This window comes from Cryptomeria japonica, chromosome 2 (assembly GCF_030272615.1).
Source record: "Cryptomeria japonica chromosome 2, Sugi_1.0, whole genome shotgun sequence".
Classification (NCBI taxonomy): Eukaryota; Viridiplantae; Streptophyta; class Pinopsida; order Cupressales; family Cupressaceae; genus Cryptomeria; species Cryptomeria japonica.
This window is the reverse complement of record NC_081406.1, coordinates 275926623-275954486: the sequence shown is the minus strand read 5'-3', so window position 1 is coordinate 275954486 and position 27864 is coordinate 275926623. Positions and strand designations below refer to the sequence as shown.

The window sequence follows — 27864 nt, the reverse complement described above, 5'->3', positions numbered from 1 at the left end:
TCGGATCTGCAACTTGCGGCGTCGTCCGAATCCCGAAACCTGCACTTATATCTGAAAAGGTATGGTGGGAGGCTATATAGGGTTTTGCCTTAGTCAAACCCCCGCTTTGGTGGTTTCCACCTCCACGAATAGCCAAGTTGTATTGTAAAAGTAGTGTGTGCAGACCTTGTGTGTGTGCAAGATCCTAAAATGCAAGTAAGCAAACTAGAGCAACCTAGAAAGTAAACCCTAATTGCTTGTAAGTAAACCCTAATTGCTTGTACATGATAATGTAAGTGCTCCAAATCAAGATGTAAAGAGATCTAAAGCATAAAGACAAGTGATATAATGAGGCTTATGCAAAGACATGAAAACAACATGAAATCATACCCAACCCCAAGGGAGGGGTACAATCCAATCTTCAGTCGGTGATCCCCTATTGCTCTTCAATATCTTCAAAGCCCTAAATGGATGAATGAAATTGATGAATACTTGATGGATGGATGTTGAAAGTTGTTGAAGTCTTCAAAGATCTGCTCTTTCGCTGCATAGAAGGCCCTTGAAACCAAAAATCTCCTCCTTTCAAATGAAGAAAGAGAGCTCTTATATATGAAACCCTAGGTCTTAATTTCAACTTTTGGCCGACCTAGAGATTGAATCTCCCGCCAATATCTTGGGGTTAAGCTTTATTTTATGATTGGATCGCGCTCCTAAAATTTCGGGAAAAATGTCGGGGACCGTGTGCACTCCGAGCGCCATGGTCCTCTCCGGACGCCATGGTCCTGACAACTTTTCACCAAATTTTCAGGGCCGTCGAATATGATGATTTTAGAGAGAATCCTGAAGTTACAGCTGATTTTGAGATGTTTTGACCCCCGAAATCAAGCCCCCAAGTTCAAAATAGGACCTGATTAGGGTTTTTGATTAAATGATGTATTAGAGGAATAAAATGAAAGGGGCACACTTTAATGTAAAGGGCCCAACTTTATGATATGGAAGATGATGAAATAGGACCTTAGACCTAATTACTTTAATTAAGTGCTAAAGGGGAAATGCAATGAAAAATGAAAAATGCGCCAAGGCGGGTGCTAAACTAGGTGTGAAATTGTACCACCCTAGCAAGTGCGTACAATTTACGATGCTACAGCAATATACTTTCTCATTCCCTAGACAAAGACCGTTTCATCAATGCGCCAAAATCACTTTGAAACTCTCTTCATACAGTAATCATACGTGTCATAATCATTACCGCTCATCATCAGATCATAAACCAATATAACCAATTTACCAAACTTAATCGGTTAGGGTTTATCAAACCAACAGGTAGGGTTTGCCGGTTCAACTCTTCAATACATAGCAATATCGGTTCACTCCACAAATTCTTCCTACCAGTTACAGTTTCCTTCACTAGGTCTTCCTACCGGTTACAAAACATCATTACAACAATATCATTACCGATTAATTGACATCAATGACAACATAACATATCATTAATGCAATCTTCATGCAAATGCCAACAATCTCCCCCTTTGGCATTGATGGCAATACAAATATTAATACCATTGATTGTTCTGATTGTGAATAGGAATCCTGGTTTACATTACCAAGTATTCACCTTGTCTTCAGCTTGTCTCCCTTCTATCTGTCAACCATACAAATCACATAGTTCTTCTCCCCCTTTGACAGCAATGCCAAATTGAAAGTAAAACATGCAATGTCAAATTTCACTATTCAGGATCAACAACCTGCAACTTGATGCTCCCCCTGTGGAATAAATCCACTTCTACACCAATCCTGCTGTAAAATTCTGCAAGTAGCTCTGGGACTGATGTAATCTACATCATGCTCAACTAACCTCATGAAGGGGTACAACCCCTAGCTGACTTCTAAGATACTCAAAAGTAGTCTTAGGCAAAGGTTTAGTAAAGATATATGCAAGCTGCTCCTTGGTAAAAACATGCTCCAAGATCACATCTTTACTCTGCACTTTTTCCCTTAAGAAATGATACTTCAATTCAATACGCTTGGTTCGTGCATGCAAAACAGGGTTCTTGGAAATATTTATGGCACTTGTATTATCAAATAAGATCTTTACAGGTTCTGAAATCTTCATCTTTAAACCTTCCAAAATGTGCCTCATCCAGAAAGCTTGGGTACAGTTCATGTAAGATGCAACATACTCAGCTTCAGTAGTAGATTGTGATGTACAACTTTGCTTCTTACTACTCCATGAAACAAGTCTTCCTCCAAGAAAAAATACTCCACCGGTTGTGCTTTTCCTGTCATCAACATTCCCTACCAAATCTGCATCTGTGTACACCTTCAAGTCAAAGTTTCTTCCATATGGATACCATAGTCCATAGTCAACAGTACCTTTCAAATATCTAAAAATCCTCTTAGTTGCTATCAAATGTGTTTCCTTAGGATTCTTCTGGAATCTAGCAACTAGGCCAACTGCATGAGCTATATCCGGTCTGTTGTGAACAACATAGTGCAATTTTCCAATCATTGACCAGTATTCCTTCTCATCAACAGATGTGGATTCATCTTCCTTAGACAACTTACAACATGTAACCATTTGTGTCCCAACTGGTTTACAGTCACTCATACCAAATGTCTTCAAAACCTCTTTCACATAGTTAAACTATGTGATGAAAATACCATTCTTCATTTGTTGTATTTGCAAGCCTATGAAAAATTTTATTTCTCCCACTAGAGACATTTCGTACTCATTTTTCACTTCATCTGCAAAATCATTACTCATGTCATCATTACCTCCAAATATGATATCATCTACAAAAACTTCATTCAGCAGTATTTTATCTCCTTCAGATTTGAGATATATGTTGTTATCTTCACTGGTTCTCATAAAACCTATCTTCATCAAGATGTGTATGAAGCCTTTCATACCATGCTCTTGGTGCCTACTTTAATCCATATAAAGTCTTATGCAATCTCCATACCATGTCTTTCTCATCAGTCAGAGCATAACCATTTGGCTGCTCAATGTGTACTTCTTCCAGTATCCCATTCAAAAATGTTGACTTAACATCCATCTAGTATACCTTGAATTTCTTATGTGCTGCAAATGCAAGTAAAGTTCTGACACCTTCCAATCTTGCCACTGGTGCAAAAGTCTCACCATAATCTTCTCCTTCCTCTTGTACATAACCTTTGCAAACCAACCTAGCTTTGTTCCGAACTACAACACCCTCTTCATTCAACTTGTTCCTGAATACCCACTTAGTACCTATCACATTTTTATTTACCCGTCAGGGTACTAGGGTCCAAGTGTTGTTTTTCTCAATTTGATCTAGTTCCTCCTCCATAGCTTTAACCCAATAATCATCACCAAATGCTTCCTTAGCAGTTCTTGGTTCAATAATGGAGATCATGCAAGACTTCTCTCTGATTCTTCTTCTGGTAAGTACTCCAGCATCCTTATCTCCAATAATCTGCTCAGGATTGTGATTGAGTCTCACATATCTCGGAATAAAATGATCATTATCTTCAGGTTCATCTTCTTCATTATCATTATCTTCTTCTGAATTTATCTATTCCAGTTGAATTGGTACATCAGTATTTGCTTTACCGGTTTTAGGTTTCACAGTTTCTGGTTCCAAAAACAAAATGCAAGGATCTTCATCCTTTTTCTCCAAAAAGGTTTCCTCTGAGACTTCAAGATATTCATCCACTCGAACATCAGCACTCTCAGTAATTCTCTGTGTCAGGTTGTTAAAACACTTGTAGGCCTTCCTCTTGGTGGAATAACCAAGAAATATACCTTCATCACTTTTAGCCTCAAATTTGCTAACATAATCACCTCTCTTAAAAAAACATTTGCTACCAAATATCTTGAAATAACTAACATTAGGCGATCTTCCATACCAGTATTCAAAAGGGAATCTTGTCCTTACCTCTCTTTACCAGAATCCGATTCATACTGTAAACAATTGTGCTGACAGCTTCTCTCCAAAAAGTTTTCGCTACACCTTGTATCAACATCGTCCTAGCAGCTTCAACAACTGACCGGTTGTTTCTCTCTGCGATACCATTCTGTTGTGGTGTCCTCAGTGCAGAAAGTTGTTGTTTGATACCATTTTCTTCACAATATTTAGTGAATTCCTCAGAAGTAAATTCACTGCCTTGATCAATCCTCAAACACTTTATCTTCTTGCCACTCTCCTTCTCAGCTAAGGCCCTGAATGCCTTGAACTTACTGAAAGCTTCAGTCTTATCATTCAAGAATGTGACCACATCATCCTTGAGCAATCATCAATGAAGATCATAAAGTATCTGTCACCTTGAATACTTTTTGTCCTTGTTGGTCCACAAAGATTTGTATGAACCAAGTCTAACAGATGTTCCACTGAAAAAGATTTGCTCTTGAATGTTGAGGATGTCATCTTTCCCAACTGACATTCTTTACATAGAGCATTAACCGGTTTGTCCAACTGAGGCAAACCTCTCACTGTCTTGGACTTACTCACTTTAACAATGTTATCAAAGTTTATATGACAAAATCTCCTATGCCAAAGCCAACTATCATCTATCTTTGCAATTAAACAGTTGTTGACTTTAGGATTAAGGTGAAACAGGTTACCTTTAGTTTGCTTCCCGATTGCAATCAGTTCACCTTTGCTCCCATAGATTTTGCACATACCATTCTTAATATCCAATGGGTATCCTCTGTCATTGAGTTGTGTCACACTCAAAAGATTGTGCTTTAAACCTTCAACCCAATAGACATCATTTGCACTGCTCTTTCCATTAAGAGAAATAGTTCCCTTACCTTTAACCATGCAGGGTGAGTCATTACCAAATCTTACAACTCCGCCATCAAATTCCTTCAAAGAAATAAATTTGCTCCGATCACCGATCATGTGATGTGAACAACCACTATCAATGATCCAATCATCAGAGTTATCCATTCGAGATACTAATGCCTTCTGATCAAATATCTCCTCTTTAATGGCTACATACACAATATCTTCATTAGCATCACCATCAGATTCCTCATCAGTGATACCACCATCAACAGCAATAAGACAATCTCTTTTGCCTTTACCCTTATACTTCTTGAATTTCTCTCATTTGTGCTCATTATCACCATTAGGACAGTTAGCAGCTATGTGTCCAATCTTGTTGCATACAAAACATTTCAAAGGTAATTTACCTCTATATTTACCAGTACCTCTGGGCAACCACTTGGCCAACAATGCTTCAAGCTCAACTAAATTGTCTTCATCATCAGCTTCTCTGCTGGATCTAGATTCATAATTGTGACTAACATCTCTACTTTTTCTCACAAATGGGTTAGAAACAGAAGCTCTAAATGCAGACTCAGATTTCTGTACACTACCATCATAACCATTTAATTCAAAAGCAGTAAGCTTGCCAATGATGGAGTCAAGGGTTACCTTAGTTTTGTCAATAGACTTTAGCTCCCGAATGGCTGCAACTCGGATAGCGTAGACCGGTAGCAGGGTTCTCAGTACCTTACTGATCACTGTGGCATCTTCCACTTTACCTCCTGCACTCTTAATTTCACTGACTATCTCTTTTATCCTTTGACCATACTGCTGGATATTCTCACCTTCAGCCATCCGAATGTCATCAAACTTTCCTCTTAGACTCTCTTCTTTAGCAATCTTAACATGTTCATCACCGCTATAAATCTCTTCAAGTTTTTTCCATATATCATATGCAGTCTCTAGACCATGAACATCTACATACTCTGCATTAGACAAAGAACTGATAATAGCCTCTAATGCTTGATTGTTTTCTTGTTGCTCTTTCTTCTGATCATCAGTCATAGTCCCACTAGGTGCAACATATTGAACAACAATGTTCCCAGTATTGATTTCCAAGACACTTGATATAAATTTTCATTCTATCACTCCATATCCTGTAGTTCTCTCTATTAAACTTTGGACCTTCCTTCTTCATCATGTTCTACAAGATCTTTACCTCAAGTTGTTAGGCTTAGACCTTAGAGGACCTGATTTGCTCTCATAGCAATTGATGGTATGATGAAAGAATAAGAATCCGGTCAACTACTAAGAGGGGGGGGTGAATCAATAGATAGAAAAATTGATACTAACTTCACCAATCTCAAAATCAGTCTCTCAAAGTAAACTTAGAACTATCAATGCAATATCACTATCAAGATAAAAACTCTCAAGATAAACCGGTTGACTGTTACACCAAACTAACAGTAAACAACTTCAAACTCATAGACGTCCAATTGCTTTTGTTGACATAAGTAAAACTTCATTTCACAACGCTTCTGGTTATCATGACTTATCAAAGTGGATTAAGTAGTTAAGCAAATCAACCATAAGAACATAACCACAAAAACATTCACCACTTGACACTATTTTTGACGTGGAAACCCAAATGGAGAAAACCACGGTGAGATGAGACTCACAAGATAGCTATCTAAACTCTTCTGAAGTTCGCCCTGTTAGGAGCCTAGCCTGTTAAAGTTTTACAAAAGTCCTGTTAACAACAGATCCTGTTAAGGACCACCCGGTTAAGGGATTGACTATAATGCCTTGTTAGAAGCAATACCCTGTAAGGAGTAACCTCAGTAGAGGATTGGAATAGCACCAAGCTTATTAGGGCTTACCCGGTTAGAGGATTTCAATCTGCTGTAATTGTTAGAAAACAACAGGAGTTTTCTGATATGTTTGAATAACACTACACTTGCTTGTTCAGATCCTTTTCATGTTCCTATCTGCCTTTACTCAAACTGCAGATACATCATCCGGTTCGGCAACCACACACTCAACTAAAACTTTGCCAACTCTGAAACTAAACTACTCATCGACCTTATAAACAAATCAATTAGGTCGGTAACACAACAAAAACCTAATTCTCTCATAGAGAGAACAAACAAGTCAGTTCAAGTATGACCATTGGATTACATACCAATCTCTGCACATCAATCAAGAAAGCCTCAACCGCTCCTTGATCACCGCTCCATCGAACTCAATAACTCATCACGCGCTTTGCATTACATGCAATATACTTGCTCATTCCCTAGACAAAAACCGTTTCATCAACGCACCAAAATCACTTTGAAACTCTCTTCATACAGTAATCATACGTGTCATAATCATTACCGCTCATCATCAGATCATAAACCAATATAACCAATTGACCAAACTTAATCGGTTAGGGTTTATCAAACCAACAGGTAGGGTTTACCGGTTCAACTCTTCAATACATAGCAATACCGGTTCACTCCACAAATTCTTCCTACCGGTTACAGTTTCCTTCACTAGCTCTTCCTACCGGTTACAAAACATCATTACAACAATATCAACAATATTATTACCGATTAATTGACATCAATGACAACATAGCATATCATTAATGCAATCTTCATGCAAATGCCAACAAAGAGAACCAAAAGAGAGAATTAATTTGTTTAGAACCAAACGTAAGTTTGGAGGGAAATGTTGCAGAGTCGTTGTAGATAGTGGCAACATTGACAATTTAGTGTTAGAAAAGATGGTGAATAAACTGAAGTTGAAAAGGCTGAAACATCCAACTCCCTGCAAGATTTCCTGGCTACAAAAGGGAGATCAGTTGTTGGTAAGTGACCAATGCCTGGTTAATTTTCATACAGGTATTTATAAAGATGAGATAATATGAGAAATAATGCCAATGGATGTATGCCACCTTCTATCAGGCAGACCTTGGCACTATGATAGGCAAGCCATTCATGCTGGCAAGGCTAACTGTTATAACATAAAAAGGGATGGGAGAGAATATGTTTTGAATACAGTGAAGGATAAAGATGAGGAGGTAGAGAAAACTAAAAGAGTTTGCTTAGTTACTAGAAAACAAATCTTGAAAGGTACCAGCAAAAGGAAGATATGTTTTTCTTTCTTACCTAGACCTGTAAAGGTTAGGACAGTTGAGAAAGGGGAAGAAGTTTCCCTAGAGGTCCAAGAAATCTAGGATAAATTCGCTGAGATCCTGATGAAAGACTCGCCTGATGGATTATCACTAATAAGGAGCATAATTCATTGCATGGACTTGATACTGACTGCCAGCCTACCAAACAAGGCACCATACAAAATGACAGCCATTGAGAATGAAGAGGTAAACAAGCAAGTGCAAGATTTACTAGATAAGGGGCACATCAAAAAGAGTCTGAGTCCATGTGTTATACATGTTGTATCAGCACCAAAGAAAGATGGAGAATGAAGAATCTGCACTAATTCAAGAGCTATAAACAAGATTATTCATTAAGTATAAGTTTCCATTACCCCAAATGTGTGACTTGATGGATTGTTTGAGTGGAGCAAAGTACTTCTCTAAAATTGACTTGAAGAGTGGTTACCAATACCATCAAATCAGGACTAGAGAAGGTGATGAATGGAAAACAGCATTCAAGACCAAGGATGGATTATATCAAAGGCTGGTAATTCCATTTGGATTGATAAATGCGCCTAGCACTTTCATGAGATTAATGAATTAGATGTTGAATCCTTTCCTTGGCAAATTTGTTATTGTTTATTTGGATGCTAACTTATCTTTTAATAAAACAATAAAGGACACCTATTGCACATAAGCGTAGTATTCCAAAGGTTGAAAGAGGAAAAATATTGGTGAACCTAGACCTCATCTTGGATTCCGGAGGGGAATTTTTATCCACTTGAAACTTCACCCTGGCTGTGAGATATCTGCAAAACAATCAAACAAACTTAAGTCGAATTCTATACTTCTAGGCATAGTTTGTGAGTTTGGTGGCTAAGTAATATGTGGTTTTTACTTTCTTTTCAACACTTAGTCACAAAATGGGATTTTCCATATTTAATTATTCTGAAAATCTCTTGAAAATCACAATACTTAGGAAACTTAAGGTCTGATCCATTCAAACTCCTTTGAAAAGCAGAAAATAAGAAAGAGAAGAAGGGAGATCTGTTTCTTTTTATTCCTTCTCTTTAGAACTTTGAAGAAAAATCGGGTTGAAACCCTAATATTCTGCCTATGAAATCAACTATCACCTTCGAAGAATGAAGAAGAATGGGAAAATCAGAAGTTAATCACAGAAAATCAATGGGTTTATTCTCCAAACAGTCAAAACTCTTCAACACTCTGAGTTGAAATTTGTTGAAAAATGGTTGATAACTCAGAAATCTTCTGCAAAACACTACCAATCCTGCAAAATTCCTTCAAAACTTACTCTCAACCTGCAGAAGCCTTTCAAATTCAATCTCAACTTGCTCAGAAAGTTCGAACTTTATGTGTAAAAATGAGAGAATGAATAAGGTATTTGTATAAGAGTTCGAATTTCATATTTGGAAACACAATATCTTCTCCACAAATTTGTTTCTTTCAGTCTTTGCATGTTTCTATTTTCATGCTTAGTTCCTTGGTCATCATTCCTAAACTCGGAATCTTATCTTGCAACTTCAAATGCAACTTTCTAATTCGATTTTCAGTCCCAAACTCGAACTGATCTGCAGCATATCCTTCAAAAAAACTTTCTATTTTTGGCTCAAGTTCGAACTTCATGAAGATTGTGATGACACTGTTGAGTTATATTCTTTAACTTTCAAATCCTGGCAAGCGTCTTCCTTGGGCGGACTTTGTTTGACTTGTTTCAACCTCCATCAAAGATAGGGCGGACTTGAAGAGAGTTGGGAACCTTTCCCAAGGCGGACTTCAATTGCTCCTCTCCTTCTCCTCCTTGCACATGGCAGACTTTGTTTGACTTTCTTTCTCCATCATGGGGCAGACTTTTCTCTTCATGTGACCAAGGTAAGGGCAGACTTCATTAAGTTTACGCACCATACATCAAGGCGGACTTCATCTCACTCAAAGCAAGGTGGACTTTGTCTCATGCAAGGCGGACTTCATTTCTTGCTTGCACTTCAAAACCTTTCCATTTAGGGCGGACTTTATCATCCTTTAGGAACCATAGTCCTTGACCAAGGGCGGACCTTTTTACTTCCTTGCACCTCTACTCTCCACTCATGGCAGACTTTGTTCAACTTGGGAACCTTGGAGGGCGGACTTCATGGAGCTTGTGCACCTTTCTTCATGAGCGGGGAAGACCTTATCAACTTCTTGTACTTCAGCTTGTAGGGGAAGGGCGGACTTTGCTGAAGTTAGGCACCATAGACCTGCAGGTTAGGCAGACTTTCTTGATGTCATGCACCTTGATTTGAAGGAGGGCGGACTTCATGAAGATCAGGAAAAACTTGAAATCTCCATAACTTGTGTAAATTTTACCGGATTATCTTGAAATTTGAAAACTATACTTCATTCATCCATCGAATTCCTCAGGGTCCCTAAAATTACAGAGATTAGCTTTTTGGGTCAAAACTTGGATTTTAGAAGGAATTTGTCGATCATTTTAGTGTATCTCAGTGTCAACAGTGCAAACCCTAGATCCACTTTCTAAAAATAGAAAAAGCAAGGTTCCCTAAAAAATAGGAAAACTTTGCTTTTTCAAGCCATTTCGAAGATCATGCGCAAAATGCCAAAAACGAAACTTCCTAAAAAATAGGAAAAAAGCAAAAAAGCAAAACTTTCTAAAAGTTGTCCAAATTAGCTCAAATCAATTGCGATCTTCGTCCTTTGGGCTTTCTAGACACAATGACGATGTCTAGACTCTATTCTAACCGTGGCTTGCACACACTGACTCGTAATGTTCAAAACTCACGCCACTCAAAACTAACAAACTTGGCAATACTGATGCAAGAAGGTCACAAGGCGCTAACAAGACCCCTAGAAAGCAGGAAAAAGGGAGGGTCCCCATTTGCAATGGGGCGATGTGTGAAAAAGGTCTCAACAATTCTAAAGTGATATTTTTTGCAATCTTTTAAATCTTTGAAGTGGGATAAAATCAATTGAGCATTTCTAATCACACAAATTCAGTGGAGCTGTGCTATGGCCAAAAATTCAAAATTATTTACAAGGTTAAGTTATCCAACAAGTTTCATTAGTTTCTATCAAAAGTACACTATCATTTTGTAATATTTGCTTATTGAGTGACCTTGATATATCAGATCATGTAATGGACAGATTGATTAAGGACCCATAAGTTATTATGACGCGGTATCATTGGGATATGTGTTGGGACTACATTATGCACCATTGCTATTCAAGGCATGAGGCCAACCTATCCTTGTAAATTCCTAGGATCAGTAAATGTCACCTAGTTATACTCAAGGTGTATACCTCTTTGATCCACAACTTAAATATAGGAGAAGGCATCAAGTCTTTTGACTGCATTTGACATATTCAGCAGCAGGTTGATGTAAGAAGTGTCATGATAAACATCATGTGCTTCATCAGTTTTAGGTGTATGACATAAGTATGGTTGTATCTTCAAAAGGAGCAGCTTAAGTGTCCAAATAGAAAGCTCAAACCTTCAGGAATTGAGCCATACACCATCATAATACAAGTGGGTGAGAATGCATTTAAATTTGACATCCTACCTCAGGTTTCACCTAGTGTTCAATTTAAAACTCTTCTGCCCATGCCTTCCACCACTCCTGAACCCATCAAGTGTTAATTAGAATTTGTACAGCACATGGTTGATTCCCATCCATGCAACATCAGTGACTGGTGATCAGATTATTAATAGTAGAAACAAAAATCAAAGCAGACTCCACTCTTTTAAGTGGTTAAGGCATGGCGAAAGTGGTTTACTCGAAATAAAATTCAACAAAATTCCTCCACTTGGTACAAAAATTGGATACAATGGGGCCCATTGTTTCTAAAGGAAACAAATTATCCAGGGAGTAATTCAAGTCATCCAAATGGCAATGCCAATCAAAAGATTCAAAACTCAAAATTTTCAAAAATCCAATTTCTTTGATATTTTCTTTGTTTTCTTGTTGTGTATTTTCATGAATTAAGTGTTGATGGGTGGTTTGTAACCACACCAACACAAAATAAAGTTTTCCAACGGTCACTTTACCCTCTCTTGATCAAAGTCCAATGTATGCTAAGATAGCGACAAGTTCATACAATTGACTCCAAGGTTCCGATTATGCAATCAATGTGAACTCAGTTGGCTTGATGTGAAACACTGGTAATCCAAGGGGGGGGACTTATGCACACTTAAAGAAGATTCAGGCAGCGTTTAGGAAAACTACTCTAAATCTAAGAACTCAATAGATAGCAATGATTTGGGTGAGATCTACCATACTTCACTTCACCACTAGAAGAGAACTACATGAAGCGGGTGCAATCTTCAAAGGTTGTGTTTAAAAGATTTTAAACCATTGATGAACACCATCAAAGAACAATGTCCATCCCACGATTTAGATTAAGCGCACACATTAAATAGCTCAGTCCAACCTTGCACTGTTGATAAAAAATCATCTATCAACAAAAGGTATGAGCAAGCGATCTTCACCTTAAAACACTGCAATCAACCTTGTTCATCTAAATGCTTAAAATAAATCTAAGTGAGGAAAGTGAAACCATGCAAGCTAAAAAATTATACAAGTGTATACCATCAGAGAACAATATATCACCATTTATTACTTCAATAGCTTATCGCAACAATTTCACACCATCTCCCCCCTTTACAAATGAAGGGGTGACCCCATTTTATAGGCCTCCAAGACGAAAATGGACGGCCTACATTACAAACCGATCAACGGCTAAGATTAAACATGCAAAACCTCATTAGGGTTTGACCAAAAGATTCCAAGTTCATGACGCCACATAGTGGAAAAATACATTAATGATGCATCATGCCCATTATTAATTAATTGCTCTTTTCTTAAAATGGCACCCATAATGCATTAAATACCTCTTACATTCAAAAATCGCCCACTATGTAATAAATGCACCATCACCTCCAAATTCGCCCAACATGCAAATGACCCACCATCTCCTCATGGCGATTGCCATACAATGAATTAGTTGCCACTTAGCCAAACATTCTAGCAACGAATGCGCCACCATGACATCATGTGATCAAAAGACTCTTGTCCAAAATTGGACGACCATTATCTCGTTCATTAATGGCAAATGCAATGAATCTACTGATGACGGCCTCCAACTCTCCTACGGAGACACTTGACACATTCTCCAGCTTGAATTTTGGGCTTGTGCTTCACCCTGGCAACCATCCTAATCTTGTTGTATGGGTCAAAGAATGACCTTGCCGTATGGAATGTCAAGTGATAGAATAATAGTTCCTCTTCTAACTTTTCTGCCGCTACAAACGTCATACACATTTTTGTGTAATCTCCTACGATAATTGGAAATTCAATTGATAGCTTCTTCTTCTTCTTTTTGATTTTATCATAGGCGATCAACTACCTTGTCACCTCCAGTAGCACCATCTTATTCGTTGGATACCTTGGCAACCTATACGGCTGATTAGAAAACCCTTGGACCCAATGTAAGTGAATTTTGGTAACTGTATATACCAAGCTCCATACTTTATCAGCTTTCTAGCCTCCTGCAACAACCTTGTATGGAATCCACCTTGTAACAATCTAGTTAAATGCATGGTGAAGGTGTCGCTTACCAACTTGAAAGAAGTAGTGTTGTACAAGTGCAACTATGGATAGCACTCGTGAACCTTCAATTGGCCTAGTCCACATCCCATAGGTCACTTTCCTAGCAAGCCATTGAATTTCCCCATTCTTGCCAGCGAATAGATGACATATGAACTCATATAAAAAGATCGGGTCTACTTCTGCTTCAAATTCTTCAACTGTTCATGCAAGTTGTGACTAGTCAACCTTGCCCAATCTACAATTCCATCGCCTTCCATTACTTAACTAATGAAGAAAAACACCCAAGGTTCAAAGAAGAAGGCTTGTTGACATCCCATGATCCTACTCAGCATCAGCACAGGGTCGGCATACTCCTGCTTGAAGTCTATGCTAGTATTTTGCTTTGGCATCTTGGAAATGTGTCGCTTTGCTTTCTACATCCAAACTTCATTAATTATTCCAGCACATCTTTCAATGCCAGCATCAAATATCATTGTAGCTCTCTCTTTGGTTCTGTAAGTCATGGATTGGTATGCCGGAATTCCAAATGTCTCTCTGTTGACGTGTCTAAAGTCATATCGCTACAACTCTATCCGACCAACGCAAAATAGAATGATCTTGCTGAGTATCCTATCCTCTCTTGTATAAGGAAGCCCTAATGCTTCTTTTAATCAATCAAAGGGGATAACCTCAAAGTTCCAAATGTCAGTTCTTGACTGCGGGATAACCCAACGGTCGATGTGTTTTGCTGGGAGCACAAGGGGCTTTACGTTTGCAACAAGCTAGTCTGCATCCTACGATGTTGTGATTCTCAAGCTGCGAAATAAAAGCGAAAGAGAAGGGTTTAGGGATCCTAAGGACAGTGATAAGAATGACTAGTGTAGCAGGTAGACATATTTCCATTAACAGATTCTTGTTTCGCCAGAGACACCCTCACAACTAGACAAGAATAGTGCAATCTCCAAGGGATGAAGGATTTTCAGACCGGAGACACTCATTTAGGCACCCTATTCTAGCGCAGCCTAAGACGAAGACCTGCAGTTGAACTAAGCACAATTTGGGTTCAGACTAACCATGCACGATGACCTACAATCAGCAGGCCCCCAATGGTATGAACCTGAAATGCATCAAATACCCCTCCACATTTTGCCATTAAAATTGTTGAACTCTAATTAACCAACTGAAGGGAAACCATGCAAACAGATGAAAACAAAGACAACAAACACCATGATTCAATGTTCATATATTTGCTTCAGCTGCCATTACAACAATTTCTGCAGCAGTTCTATGCTACTCCTAATTTGAAAATTGCAACTACTTCTAACTCCTAAAATCTAACTAGAATCTAACTATCTAACAATAATCTAACCCTTTACAAAAGAAAGACCTCTGCCTTTTATAGATTTTACAAACTAAACCAGAGGCCAGGATTGACTACATCCAAGGGCTGCAATCTGCCTTCTAAAAAGTTTGGCAGCTTTAACCCACGCCCACTCAATTCTCAGTTATCCACCCAACCATAATTCCAACTACCTACAACTGTTTGGGTTTAATTCGGCCAATTTGGCAGCTAGACATAACTATCCACAACTAACCTGTTTCCCCTTTGTTTCAAAATATCTTGAACGGGACCCACAGGCAGCTTTACATTAAACAATCTCAGTTTTCAAAACTGAATTTCTGGAATTAAATCCAGTTGTGCATTTCTGAGAATGCATACACTTGTAGCATTCAGAGTGTTCTTTGTCTTCAATCTCGTTGGTGGACTTCAGCTTGTTGTCCGGTGGTGGCGCGTTTCTCCGTACTTCATTGCTTCGACCTTGAGCTCTGTGGTGTGTTCTACATTCTCGCTTTCGGCTTTAATCGCGATTAGCTATCCTTGACGTTTCAGGCTTTCTCGTGGTTCTTCCCGACGACGCCTTCGACCTATAAATAATCAATTTCCACTCCGGATTAACCATTTTTTAAAAATTAAATAAATTAATTTAACAAAAAAATTTAAATCTAAATGATGTCGGGCTTCTTCATTTTTAAACGCCTGATCCTTTGAAATGCAATCGACTACATTGGAAGGAATGTGCGATTTTGGAGAGTCGGTACTTGACGACTTTGAAGAGATTTCGTTCTGAGTTTAAATGTCCTCCTTTCATCACTTCGGGCAAAATAGGTGAAATTCGAGATTTATTTTAAATCACAATGTTTGCCCATTGCCAATTTCAGGTCGTAGAGGCCTTTTGCAAGATTTCGACTTTCAAGTTAAAGGCTCTCCTTTTGAATTTCGGGCCTAAGGAGCCTTTTGAGAGACTTTAATTTAAATGCCTAACTTGCTTGTTTAACGAAATTCGGCCATTTAGGAGGTTTTGCGTGATTTTAGCTTGCCCCTTTCAACTGAGGAATTTCGGGCTATTTGTCTAAAATGAGCGATTTATTCATGTTTTGCCTTTAGTCTTAAAAACTTCGGGCTTTTTGGCCATTTTGCACTAAAATGTGTGATTTTCCCTTTGACTTCAAGTGCCCCCTTAAGTGAAATTCAGGCCTTTGATTGAAAATGTGCGAGTTTTACGCTTTGCTTCATTTAGCTTCAAATGCCCCCCTCTATGGTCTAAAACTCGGGAGTTTAATGAGAATGTGTGAATCCTAGCTTAGACGCCCTTTAAGTTTGGAAAAAATTTCGGCCATTCCAACCATAACGAGCAAATTTGGTCTTTAGACTAAAACGCCTAACTTGACTTGCAAATGCGATTTTGTTTTACGAAGTTTAACACCCCATATCATTGAATGAATTTCGGGCCTTATAGGAGAAATGCGTGACTTTGGGCTTTGCCCTTGAATCGAACTTCGAGCATTTAGGCTTAGATTCGCTATTTTCTATCAAGTTGCCTTGCGATTTTACATTTTCCGCCAATGAGGTTATTTTGCGAGCTTATCACTTTTAGTCTTTTCACCTTTGATATCTTTGCTCAGTTTTGGCCTATGAAACCTATATGGCGCGATTTTGAACTTAACGTCCTTTTCTTGTTTTCGACCTTTGAGGTGAAATGGCGAACTTCTTTCATTTTCGTTCAAATGCCCTTTCATGGCAATTTCGGGCTAATTGATGATTTTTGAGGTCTTTGTGTTTTTCGACCCTAGAGGCCGATTTGAGAGTTTTTAAGTAGTTTTTCGGCCTAAATGGCCAGAATGTGCAATTTTCTCCCTTTCGGCCCACTACTCCATTTTGAGAGATTTTCGCCAAAACCACCCTTTGCAAGAAATTCGGGCCTTCGGGAGGAATTGCACGATTTGGGGTTGCTTGTAGACCTCGCGATTTTCACCTTAAATGCAAGTTCGATGTTTTGGTTACAAATGTGAGAATCACGATTTGCGGAAAGAAGAGAAAGTCTAAGTTTCTCATTTCGCATTGGCACTTTGACTGGAAGATTTTGGACTCCTGCCCTTTGGCACCCATCTTGGTATATTTTGAGGAGTCCTCAAAATCTAATTTCACTAAACTCGGCTTACAAAGATCATCGACAAAAAGGTGGGTTTCATTTTGCCGAGATTGACCTTCGTGATTGTTTTCGGCAAACAATGGGGCAATTTCATGGATTTTTGCAGCTTTTGCAAATGCAATTTCAAACATGGGCCTTCTTCTCTCCTTCCTTCACGCAAGGCGAACACAGCAGGGGTCCCCTATCACAGAGATGGGGTGGGGTGTGTGATATGCACAACACTCTCCAATTGCTTCAGCTGTCAAGTTGGCTAGGAGCTTGCCATCCGATGCCAAAATTGCTCTTCTCTCAGCATCATAATGCTTTTCACATTCCATGATCAGCTCCGGGCATTGGATGGCTAGAGGGAAACAGATGGCCGCAACAATCCTGCTCTTGACAACCCTAGTAGCAATGGTTGATGGAGCACGTCTAGCCATTCCAAAAACTCTATTTCGGAATTCTCCCAACTGGAAAGTCCCTAAGTTTGTGTCATTGATTTCCTTCCACTTTGAAATAATCTTTGATTCTGGAAGGAATCCTTTTAGTTCATTCTTGATTTGTTGCAACTTTGTTGGATTCTGCCATTCCTACAAAACAAAATAAATAACATTAAAATCATCATAAAGGGATTTAAAAAAATCGATGAAGAAAGAATTCCAGCCTGTGAATTCCAATCTTGGAATAAAATAAAACCTCCAATAACCAGAACTTCTGGAAAAAATAATAAATTCTTCGCTTATGACTTTTCTCCACATCTCTCTAACTTCAACTTTCTCCAATAACCGTTGTGAGAAATGAATTCCAATTCTCCATTTAAATAGAATTCTTCCACTAAGCTGCTAAGTTGGCGAAGGGTTAAAATTGGCAAGTGCGTTGATTTTTTTTAATCATGTGTCATGTTTCCTTTGACAACTCGCCATGCAAATGGGTCCCGCCATCAATGTGGAGTTCAAAAAATGGAAATTTCTAAAAACTCTTGAGTTGTCATAAATGCAGAATATTCACTTTGCATGTCGCCAACTCATTAATTGCTAAAAATCTTTCCATTTTGGTCACACAAAAGATATCTTGAACGATTTTTTTCCTTAAGAGAAATTTATCGATTTTCTCCACTTGTACAGAAATCCTGTTCATCTAGAATTTCAGGAGAGAGAAAATTCTTGTAGAGAGAATTTTTATCTTGAAGGAGTTTTTTCCATGTTCTTGTGCACATCTTGCTCTAAAGGAGATTTTTTAGTCGATCAATCACTTTTCCAACTTTTGAGGAATTTATCCCATCTTTCCTTACCCTGACTTGGCACCCATTCCTCATTTGATATGCACTTTGGATCAGGATGAAGGAATTTGACAAACATAGAAATTCTTCTTTGCCTTAGACATTTTTACTCATCATCTAGATTTCTTTGCCATTTTTGAAATGAAGAGGATTTTTCGTTCCTTTGAAGATTTTTCGTGTTTTTTCCACTTTAGGAAAGAACTCTATACTTAGCCACTTTTTCTAATCACTTGTCTGCTTTTTAAACCTTCCGGATTCTAACATGGATTTTCAAGAATGCTCTGCCTTCAGTGTCCTGACCACTACCTGAGATGGACCTGCCAAATATAGACTTACTAAAAATAGACGTATTTCAAAACATCAAATTAGGGCAAATTGGGACAGGGTGACACTTAGTAAAAATAAAAACTACTAATAATAGTAAGTTTGATTTTTGGCAAAATTAGGCCACTCCGGAATGCAGTGAAACTTACTAAAACTAGTAAGTGCTCAAAATTCGCTCAAATTTCACTGGTAGCTTCCTTGAAGAGTCCTGACTTCATTGCAACACTCTGATTTTCCAAAACCCTAAGGAAATGACCTCAAATCTAAGTATGAAGGGCAAAACCCTAAAATAGACAAAACAGGCTCCAAACTTGGTCAAATTTGCTCAAAACACTTGCAAACCAAGAAGACCGAAGGGATTGATGTGAAAAGACCCAAACAACCAAAACCAAAAGACCAAGAGGACCTAAAAAGTAGGGGGTCCCCATGGGGTGATGTGTGATTAGGTCACAACACTAAGCTTTCCAATGGATTTCCAAAATTTTAGGCTATGGTCAAAATGTTACTATCCCAACACGTATCACCACCAAAATAGTACCAAACCAACTATTTATTTATGATTACAACTTATTTATTATCATTCAAGAATCCATTTCAACTTACAAGGACACATGTCACCCCTTAAGGCTTGACACTTTGATTCTCAAGGAAAACTCTTCATTTAATATATTCAGTAACTTTTCAATTTCTGCATAGTATAGTTGTAAAATAGATGGATTCAAAATAATAGATAGTTGAAGGCATCCATATCTCCCATATAACATTCCTCTTGTATACCCTCACTTTTGTAGTAAAATCCTATTGTTAAGCAATTTCAGATTTTAAAATTTTCAATTCAACACTGTTCAATTTCCATTTGTAGCAGATAAACTCCATTACTGATCTGTTGCCCCTGAATTCCAACTTTAATTCAAATCAGTTACTTTAAGACTTAGAGATGACCGAGCTATAAATTATATCTCCGAGGCTGCTATAGAGACAATAGCTATATGCAGTGGGGAGCATTTATAAATATTGCAGCAATGCTTAAAAAGTATATCTAAAGAGACTACAAATGCATCATTCTTTGTATTGCGACTCGTAACTCCTAGGTAAGCTCTCATGGAGCATGTTTCTGCCTTTTTATAATTTAACATGGAAAAAGCAGATAAGGGATTTGAAATGGAGTAAATTCAGTAAACTTGTGACTTGGGAAAAATTTTGAAATCATTTGCAGGATTAAATTGTCTAACAAAGCTCATTACTTTCTATCAAAAGTATATTATATCATTTTGTATTATTCGTTTATCGAATGAACAGTACTGGATTGTGTTATGGGTATAGGGTTTTAGAACCTAATAAGTTATCGTGTGGTAATATCCTTGGGATTTGTGTTGACCCTACATAGTGGATCATTTATATGGGCTTATGTTACGATACCATCGATATATGGGACACAAGGCCAACTTATCCTTGTAATTGGTTAGGGTTAGTAAATATCACCTACTTATACCTGGGTTCTATACCTCATTAATCATCCAATTTTAAAAAATACTATTCTTGTCATAGATAGCTTGGAACCTCCACATTAATCTCTCGTGTTCGTCATTGCCTGGTGAAGATTGGCTTTTTTTGTTTGATCCTAATATGTGTTCCATTCTACCCATTGGCAAGCATTCCATACCATTCCATGACCACACATACGCATATTCACATATATCTATAGACTAATGATGCAAGACATAAGATCATGACATAGTTCCAATGCATAAACGCCAGTTGGTGCAGCTAGCAGTTCTTCAATTAGCACACAAAATAATGAAATTATGTATCAAAGACAAAAGTCAATGGTGTAGATATCACCTCAAAGATAATGTCTTTCCCGTACTGAGATCGTAAAAGTTCTCCTACATTTTGGTTACACATTTCTATAAGTTTCTGCAAAACAAATGAGGCAAAAAAATGCATATTTATTATATACTCAATTCCCATTTTCCAGTAATGTCATTAAACCATCAACAAAGATAAAGAAACGTATTATGCACAAAGATAAAAATCATATTTTATTATCTTCCAAAACTGATCTAACCTGAGCCAAACCACTCTTGATTAATAGTTCAAATCTTCTTGTGTAAGGATCCTTCCTGCTTGTTTTCTCCAAACTATTGTTCTCTTCTACATCCACTTCGATTTTGTCCTCCATTTTCTGACTTTGGTCATTCTCATCATTGCTGGGAATGGGGTTAACTGTTTCTGAAGGCCTTGTTTGATGTCCAGAATCTTCAATATGCCCATGTTTGGATAATTCTTCCTGCAATAAAGTAGACATTTTTTTCCATCAATAGAAAAAATATAATACATTTTTTCATGCTGTTTGCATATAAATAACCATAGGTGCTTTCAAATATTGATCACTCCAAGCAAAGAATTGCAAAAATAAATAGAGTTTAGGTAGCATTATATTCAAAGTAGGCTACGGACTAGGACAAGAGAAGTGCCTCAGTACTAGTTGAAAGAGAAGTGATTGTCAATCTTAGAGTCGCCAAAACATCAGGAGGAAAGTAGCGACGTGCATTTGGACAAAGAAGATGCAGAAGTGGACGCTGCCCGTACTGTCATTGCAAAGAATTATATATGTTAAATTTTCAGAAAATATTATATGCTCCCCTCCAGTAACATTCCTCAGCCTTTCTGAAAGCACAAAAAATCCTGGATGCTCTTGTTTTTAGAAAGAAAGGTGAGTACAATATGCAAGATGAAAATTACCTTATCCAATGCCAACTCCTTTAGATTTTTTTCAATCGCACGAATTATGACCTGCAAAAGTATAGCTCCTAAAAGACATTAAAGAATTGAAGCCCACAAAGCCATGTTGAAATGCTAGGAACACAGTTTCAAACAAGACAATGAGCTCAAACCTAACCTTATTAACAACACTGGTGTCATCAACAAAACTCAGAATGCACATTAGAACCTGCAACAGAGCAATTATCAAATGTCATCCAACAAAGAACAGCATAAGAAATCGCTAATTCAGAAACATACATTTTGCACACAGATAAAATATGCCAATATGATACGAGCTGTTACACTAAGTAGTCTTTTTATTATTTCTCAGCATTAGACCACATTAATTAAATATTTAATTTCTCACCCAAATTGCAAAAAGAATTGAAACTTAATCAAAATCAAGCTCTGATCACATTAGAATGGTACTGAAGATGTAGGATGATGATCAAAACGAACCAAGTAACTTAACCCCAGGAATCTGAAGACATTTCTAAAAGTGTCATAGTGATCCATAACACCAACTAAGCTCAATGCCACAAAGAAAAACCCAAATATAGTGAACCTACATCCTCCAAGAAATTTGGAGTTCTCCCAGCACAGCTAGAGCTTACAAGAAAACTCAGAAACTAGCCAAAAGCTCACAAAACAATATTGCTAAAAATGGGCACAATACGGTCCTCCCTACCTAGAATCTTTAGATAAAGAGCAGCCTCTTACTCATCTAAAATTATAAGCTGGTTGAGTTTGCTAGAGCTTGCTGGCTTGGTGGGGCATTGAGGACCTTTCATTCTGTTGATTGGTGAAGATTTCTTCCTTTTATAAACTTTATGAGAGGTTTGGAGTGCAAAACTTTCCATTCGTAGAATTGAAGATCTCTCTTTATAGATTTTTATAAGAGTTTTTTGTTGCTTCTTAAGCTTTATGGATTTATATTTCCAGCCTTCAGAAAGCAAGTTGATATGACCCAAGTTTAATACACTTGATACATATATATGGATCTGCCATAAACTAGACTTGTCAGAATGAAACCTGTGCTGCTGAAATCATTTCCTTCATTGCCCAAGGTCACTTTTTAAAAGTTCCAACCAAACACAGGATCCTGCTTATGTGCATCCAACTGGAAATAACAATAACTCTACAACTTGTAACTTTTTGTATGTGCTCTTTCCCATTGTGCAGTCATTTTGTTATTCGAGTGAAAGGGATATTAAAGTTCCCTACAAGGCAAAATAATATTGATATTGTCAATGTCTTCAGGCATTCATCACTTGATAAGTTGATTTACTTTAATCTGAGTATTTATAGTCCACCTTGGCCATAACACTACATGATCATGAGGGATATAAACACAGGATCCTGCTTATGTGCATCCAACTGGAAATAACAATAACTGTACAAGTTGTAACTTTTTGTATTAAAGTTCCCTACAAGGCAACATAATATTGATTTTGTCAATGTCTTCAGGCATTCATCACTTGATAAGTTGATTTACTTTAATCTGAGTATTTATAGTCCACCTTGGCCATAACACTACATGATCATGAGGGATATTGGGATCTTGAACCTTGTTGTGGGATGCCATTAAGCCAACAGTATATTGATGGATAGCCTCGTAATTAATTTCATTGTTAATCCAAGCAAAAGTACTAACCAAATATGGGAATACAACAGCTTCACACAATAAACAAGGGCATATATTGACTACCAATTGCTTCACATGCTTCGATAAATTATTTTTCAATGACAATGTTTGGCAGGCATAGGAAACCTGATGATTATAAATAATGAGTGAAGGTCTTAGTTTGGCATGTATTTCTAAATCCAACAAATAACCTACTTTTTCTCGGATTTCCATCATTCATTCAAATCAAGCCCTTGATTAGCTTATCTGATTATTCTATTAGATCAAAGATAGCCCCTGCAACCCATATTTTTATCTCTTTATCAAGTTGAGGCAACTAGTACAATTGATAATTTAAGGCAATCTATTAAAACTTTATAAATTTGTAAGGGTTTCGGGTTTCGACCATTTAGATTTTGCTGACAGAGCTCAACCTGTTGGTCACATTAACTAAGATTTTCAAGAAAACAAATTTTGAATATCAAACATATTAAATTCAAATTTAGAAGGAAGAGGATCCTCACCACACTGCCATATTCATCACAAGCAATCTTTACAGCATGTCCTTTCATTCCCTTGACAATCCTCTTCCTTTCCTGAAAAAGAAGTAGGAATTAGTTTGATGTCAAAAATATGCACACATAAAGAGCCGAAGATCAGCCACCACAGCACTAAACTATTATATAGATGATAAAATAAAGAGAAAATAGAGTTTTATTGTAAATACTATTTCAACTCTATATTGCATATCATGATTACAGTTTTGCTTTAGTCAACATAGAAATTAAGACAACAGAAGACAAAAGATGACAAACCTTAGCATTGCCATGTATAACACAAGTAGCTCCAACCTTTGAACCATCTCTTGTATGGATTATTCGTACAAGAAGTGGTCCCGAAAGTTGCTGAATCACATCTGTCACAGATGTCTTTACATCAAAGTTATAAATCAGTTGTTGGAGAAATCATTACCATTTTGTGAGTGCAAATTCAATATTTTTCATATTTACAATGAGATAACAGAATTCTTTAGCTTTACCTTGTCTGCTATACTCATGTATTCCATCAAACCTCTATGAACAATAGAGTGATCAACAATTCCTTTCTCAAGAATAGGCTGTAATGCCAAGGTCATGTGTTCCAAAACTGCATTTTTTTTTGACGGAAGTTCACCAGATAAAAAATCAGCTAATCTGCAACCAGCATATAGAAAATTAGTATTACAGTCACTTTGTCAAATAAGAGACAAATAAATTCACTTAGTCAAACAATGTCATGCTCAGAAAGTTGTTGACAAAGAGTGGCATATAGATATCACTTGTTCCCACAAAGACGCCTAAGTAATGAAAATGGAAAAAGAGCATATCAGTTATGAATTTACAGTACATGAATAAATTTAAATCCTAGAAATATGAACAAGCTGTCCTGTACTCAGAATTGGAGACTATTAAAATCACATCATTCATTACTTAATTTGTTCCTGACTGGTCTTGAGTGACTATGGTGCAGAGACAGAGCTTAGTAAGATTGATGCCAAGATCACCATCAATGGAACCAACAAGATGAACATTTTAAAATCAATCAAACTAAAACTTATGCAGATATAGACATATTCATATGTTATCCTAATGCACGTCATATGCATCTAGCTTACAGCTAAAATAGAAGAGAATTGAAGTTCTTTGTGTTCCAAAGCACAAGAACTTGATGTGATTAGTATCCTATCTATAAATAAAAGGATAGACCTGCTGGCTATATTCAACTAGATTTTAATTAATTCAATGACCCAATAGAGCCATGGGCATGAACCATTCGTGTGTATCTAGTTCATGCAAGTAAAGTTAGGTTTTTTACTTTGATATGCTTTTAGGTGTAACGGAAGCTTCTCAATCTGTTGTACATCATTGATTACCCCTTGCAATATCCCCTTAATGAGGATGACATCCTCATCAAACGTTACCATTACATTTGGCATCCACTCCAAATATGTTCCAATCTCTTCTTTCAAACAAGCGCAGAGTATTGGATTGCATAGTCCAACCTTTGTAAGGTTTCAAAACTCATGAACTAAATTATTAATCTAATTCTTATGATAAACAGGGACACATCCCCAGGATTTTCTGCCCATGTCCATGTACCGGGGATGTCACGGAGATGGGGAAAGATCGGGGGCATTTCCTAAGATCTGACACTGTAAACAATACAAGTTTTGAACAATTTATTTGGGTTTCAATGAAAGTATATAGATTAACTATCCACAAGAATGCATCCAACGTTTGAAAACATGACTATTGTTGTGTTTTAAGAATTTTATAATGTATATGTCAATATGATGAATGATTCTATTATGTATATATATTTTTATATAGATGTCCCCTTTGACATCCCCTGCCATCCCCAAAAATGGCCTCAAAAAATCTCATCCCCACATCCTGCATCCTGAAAACTTGGTGGAACATAGTCTAATTCATACTTTCAAAAGGTTCCCTCTTGTATAAATTGTATGCATGACATTATAATTTATCACTCTGGGAGTCCATTCATAAATATGTAATGCCACAATATATTAAAGCTACATCAGGAGTTCATTATAAAGACATAAGCATAAATGATAATTTTCCACTTGCAAGAACAAGATTAACAGATATCAAGCTCTTTAAGAATATAAGATGGCCCACCAAAGCAGCACTTTTGCAATACGAGAGCTTGAGGGAAGGAACATATAAACTCTACTTAATACTCACTACCATCAAGCAATACTCAAAAAGGAGAAGAATAGAAAGGAAGGCCACACAGAGATAGGAAGCAAAAGCAATGTGTAACTAAGGTGGGACCCACAAAACAGCATAAATGGCGTCCAGACTCAAAAAGAGCAATGTGTTGCATATTTTGACATTGATCTCAAAAGATAATTGTCAAGGCTTTTGAAAAGAGAATTGGAATGAAATACTACTTAAGCTGCTGATTATTCATCAGATTTTGGTTGAATAATTGGCTACTTGGTTGAGCTGCTTAGGTGTATGGTTGAGCTACCTAGTTGTCTAGTTGAGCTGCTTGCTAGCTTGGTTGAGTTGCTTACTTGGTTGAGCTGCCTGGCAGGCCGCCCGGTTGAGCTTCTTGGCTGTTAGTTTGAGCTGACTGTGTGTAAACTTCACCTTTCTTTGTGCCAAGTCAGATTATATGTCATGTCATCCTTTGAATATTCAAGGGATCGATTTCTTTGGAGTTCAAATGTGATAGCTACTTTGATTAAGCTTTTATCCACAAATTATTACTTGGCGTTTTTCCTTGGAATAAAGTCATTCGTTTTAAAGTGTGATGGTAAGCGGTTCAGAAATGGATGGATGGTAGCTATATTTAGTGTGCGTTTTTCTATATGGGTCCGATGGGTTCAGAAATTTATTCTTGGCATCTCTTTGGAACAATTTGTTTGATTTATTTGACCACGTTCTCTTCAGTAATGGCTTTTGTGATTAAGGGCGGCTTCAGTTTCCTTGAAGCAAGTCTATTCTTGGTGTTTTTGGTCAGTGAGAAAACATGATCATAAAGCATAGAGTATCGTGGCTGTTCTCAGTGGGCAGAAGTTTAACGGAAACTGAAATTTGTTCAGGGAATCTCTCACAATATGATCTATTGGAATGAATGGTGGGGGCCCTCCTTCATATGCTGGGTGAAGATGTGTGCTCTAATTGACACACTGGTTAAAGTCATGGGTAGAAGACAAGGAAAAATGGTGGCGTTAAAATGATTGAAACAGGTTGTGGTCGTTTTTTTATGGAATTGGTAATAAAGGCTGGTCATTGATGACAGCCAAAAAGATAGTGACAGAAAAACATCACTAATATCGTGAGTTATTTCTGTGATAGATTAAAAAAATGTGATCCTACATGGTGTATGGGATGTATTCATTTTAATGACTTGACTACAAAAAATCGTGGACGAGAACTGTTATGATATTCATGCTACAGTTTTTAAAAAGAAGGGTGGATTGAATATGAGAGAAGTTTTTTTTTTCTTTAATTGAAGGACATCTAAGGAGAACACACAATTAGCGCATACTTAGAGAATAATTCAGTGAGTGACGAAAATGGCAAAGAAGCTTGATGTAAAAAGGAAAGGAGACTTCAGCAAAATCTCTTAAAGGAGGTGTTCGAATCAGAATTTGTGTTCTGGAGATTTAATATTCTGTTTGTGTTCTTGGTGTGAGTAAGTTTGGTTAATTTAGCAGCACCATTCTATTTATTCATTTCTGAGCATGGAACCTCTTGCTTTAGATGTGAATTTTCCTGGCTTTGGCATGGGCTCCTATTCTTCTTGGCAAAGTTTCATTCACTCATGTGGGGTCATCTTCACCTAGTGTGCCTCCCTTCCACCCTTTGTGTGGATAGTTGCAGATTGGAAAGACCAAACAAGGTGTTTTCCCCCGACAACCGTCACGTAACCACCGACCCTTAACACACGTAACATTCTAATTACAATATGACATAATTACCCGACAACACAAGGTGCATAATGTATATTTTCTACTTATAGCACATACTGTTTCAGAATTATAAATGTAATCAATGAGCATTCTGTAATGACTGAAATGAAGTAATTACCAATCAGATCTGTTCATGAAATTCTATTCTTGTTTATCATTATTTTATCTGTACCAGTGGAGTTCTATTGCTAGAACTATTGTAGATCTTGAGAAACAGTTTTCAAGCAAACTGTTTGACAAAATTACTCTCAGGGGAAAGGTGAAATATTGGGCTAAAATTCATAAGGGTTATTTTCATTCCATAAGTCAAAGAACATCATAAAAGTAGCATAAATCACACTTCCTGAATCTATGCTAAGGTGGGCATGAGTAATAATGGTGGATCGCATCTCATCCATCAGGTCTCTTGCTAAATTCAATGGTTGTAGATTCCCCTTCCTTTTAATGTG

The 27864-nt window shown here is 37.3% G+C and overlaps 1 protein-coding gene across 2 annotated transcripts in view; it reads right to left on the bottom strand.

The window, feature by feature from the left end:
• Positions 1–27864, bottom strand: part of LOC131030493 (pumilio homolog 24) — an 80553-nt gene that overhangs the window by 11968 nt on the left and 40721 nt on the right. Inside the window, exons 8-15 of one of the 2 annotated variants that reach the window (XM_057961333.2) lie at positions 23972–24125; positions 23748–23861; positions 23457–23528; positions 21445–21495; positions 21288–21338; positions 21020–21133; positions 20611–20832; positions 20385–20459 (exon numbers count right to left, since the gene is read on the bottom strand). In XM_057961333.2, the coding sequence (XP_057817316.2) occupies positions 20385–20459; positions 20611–20832; positions 21020–21133; positions 21288–21338; positions 21445–21495; positions 23457–23528; positions 23748–23861; positions 23972–24125 (853 nt within the window). The remainder of the gene's footprint in view (positions 1–20384; positions 20460–20610; positions 20833–21019; positions 21134–21287; positions 21339–21444; positions 21496–23456; positions 23529–23747; positions 23862–23971; positions 24126–27864) is intronic. The other variant, XM_057961334.2, reaches the window with a different exon arrangement.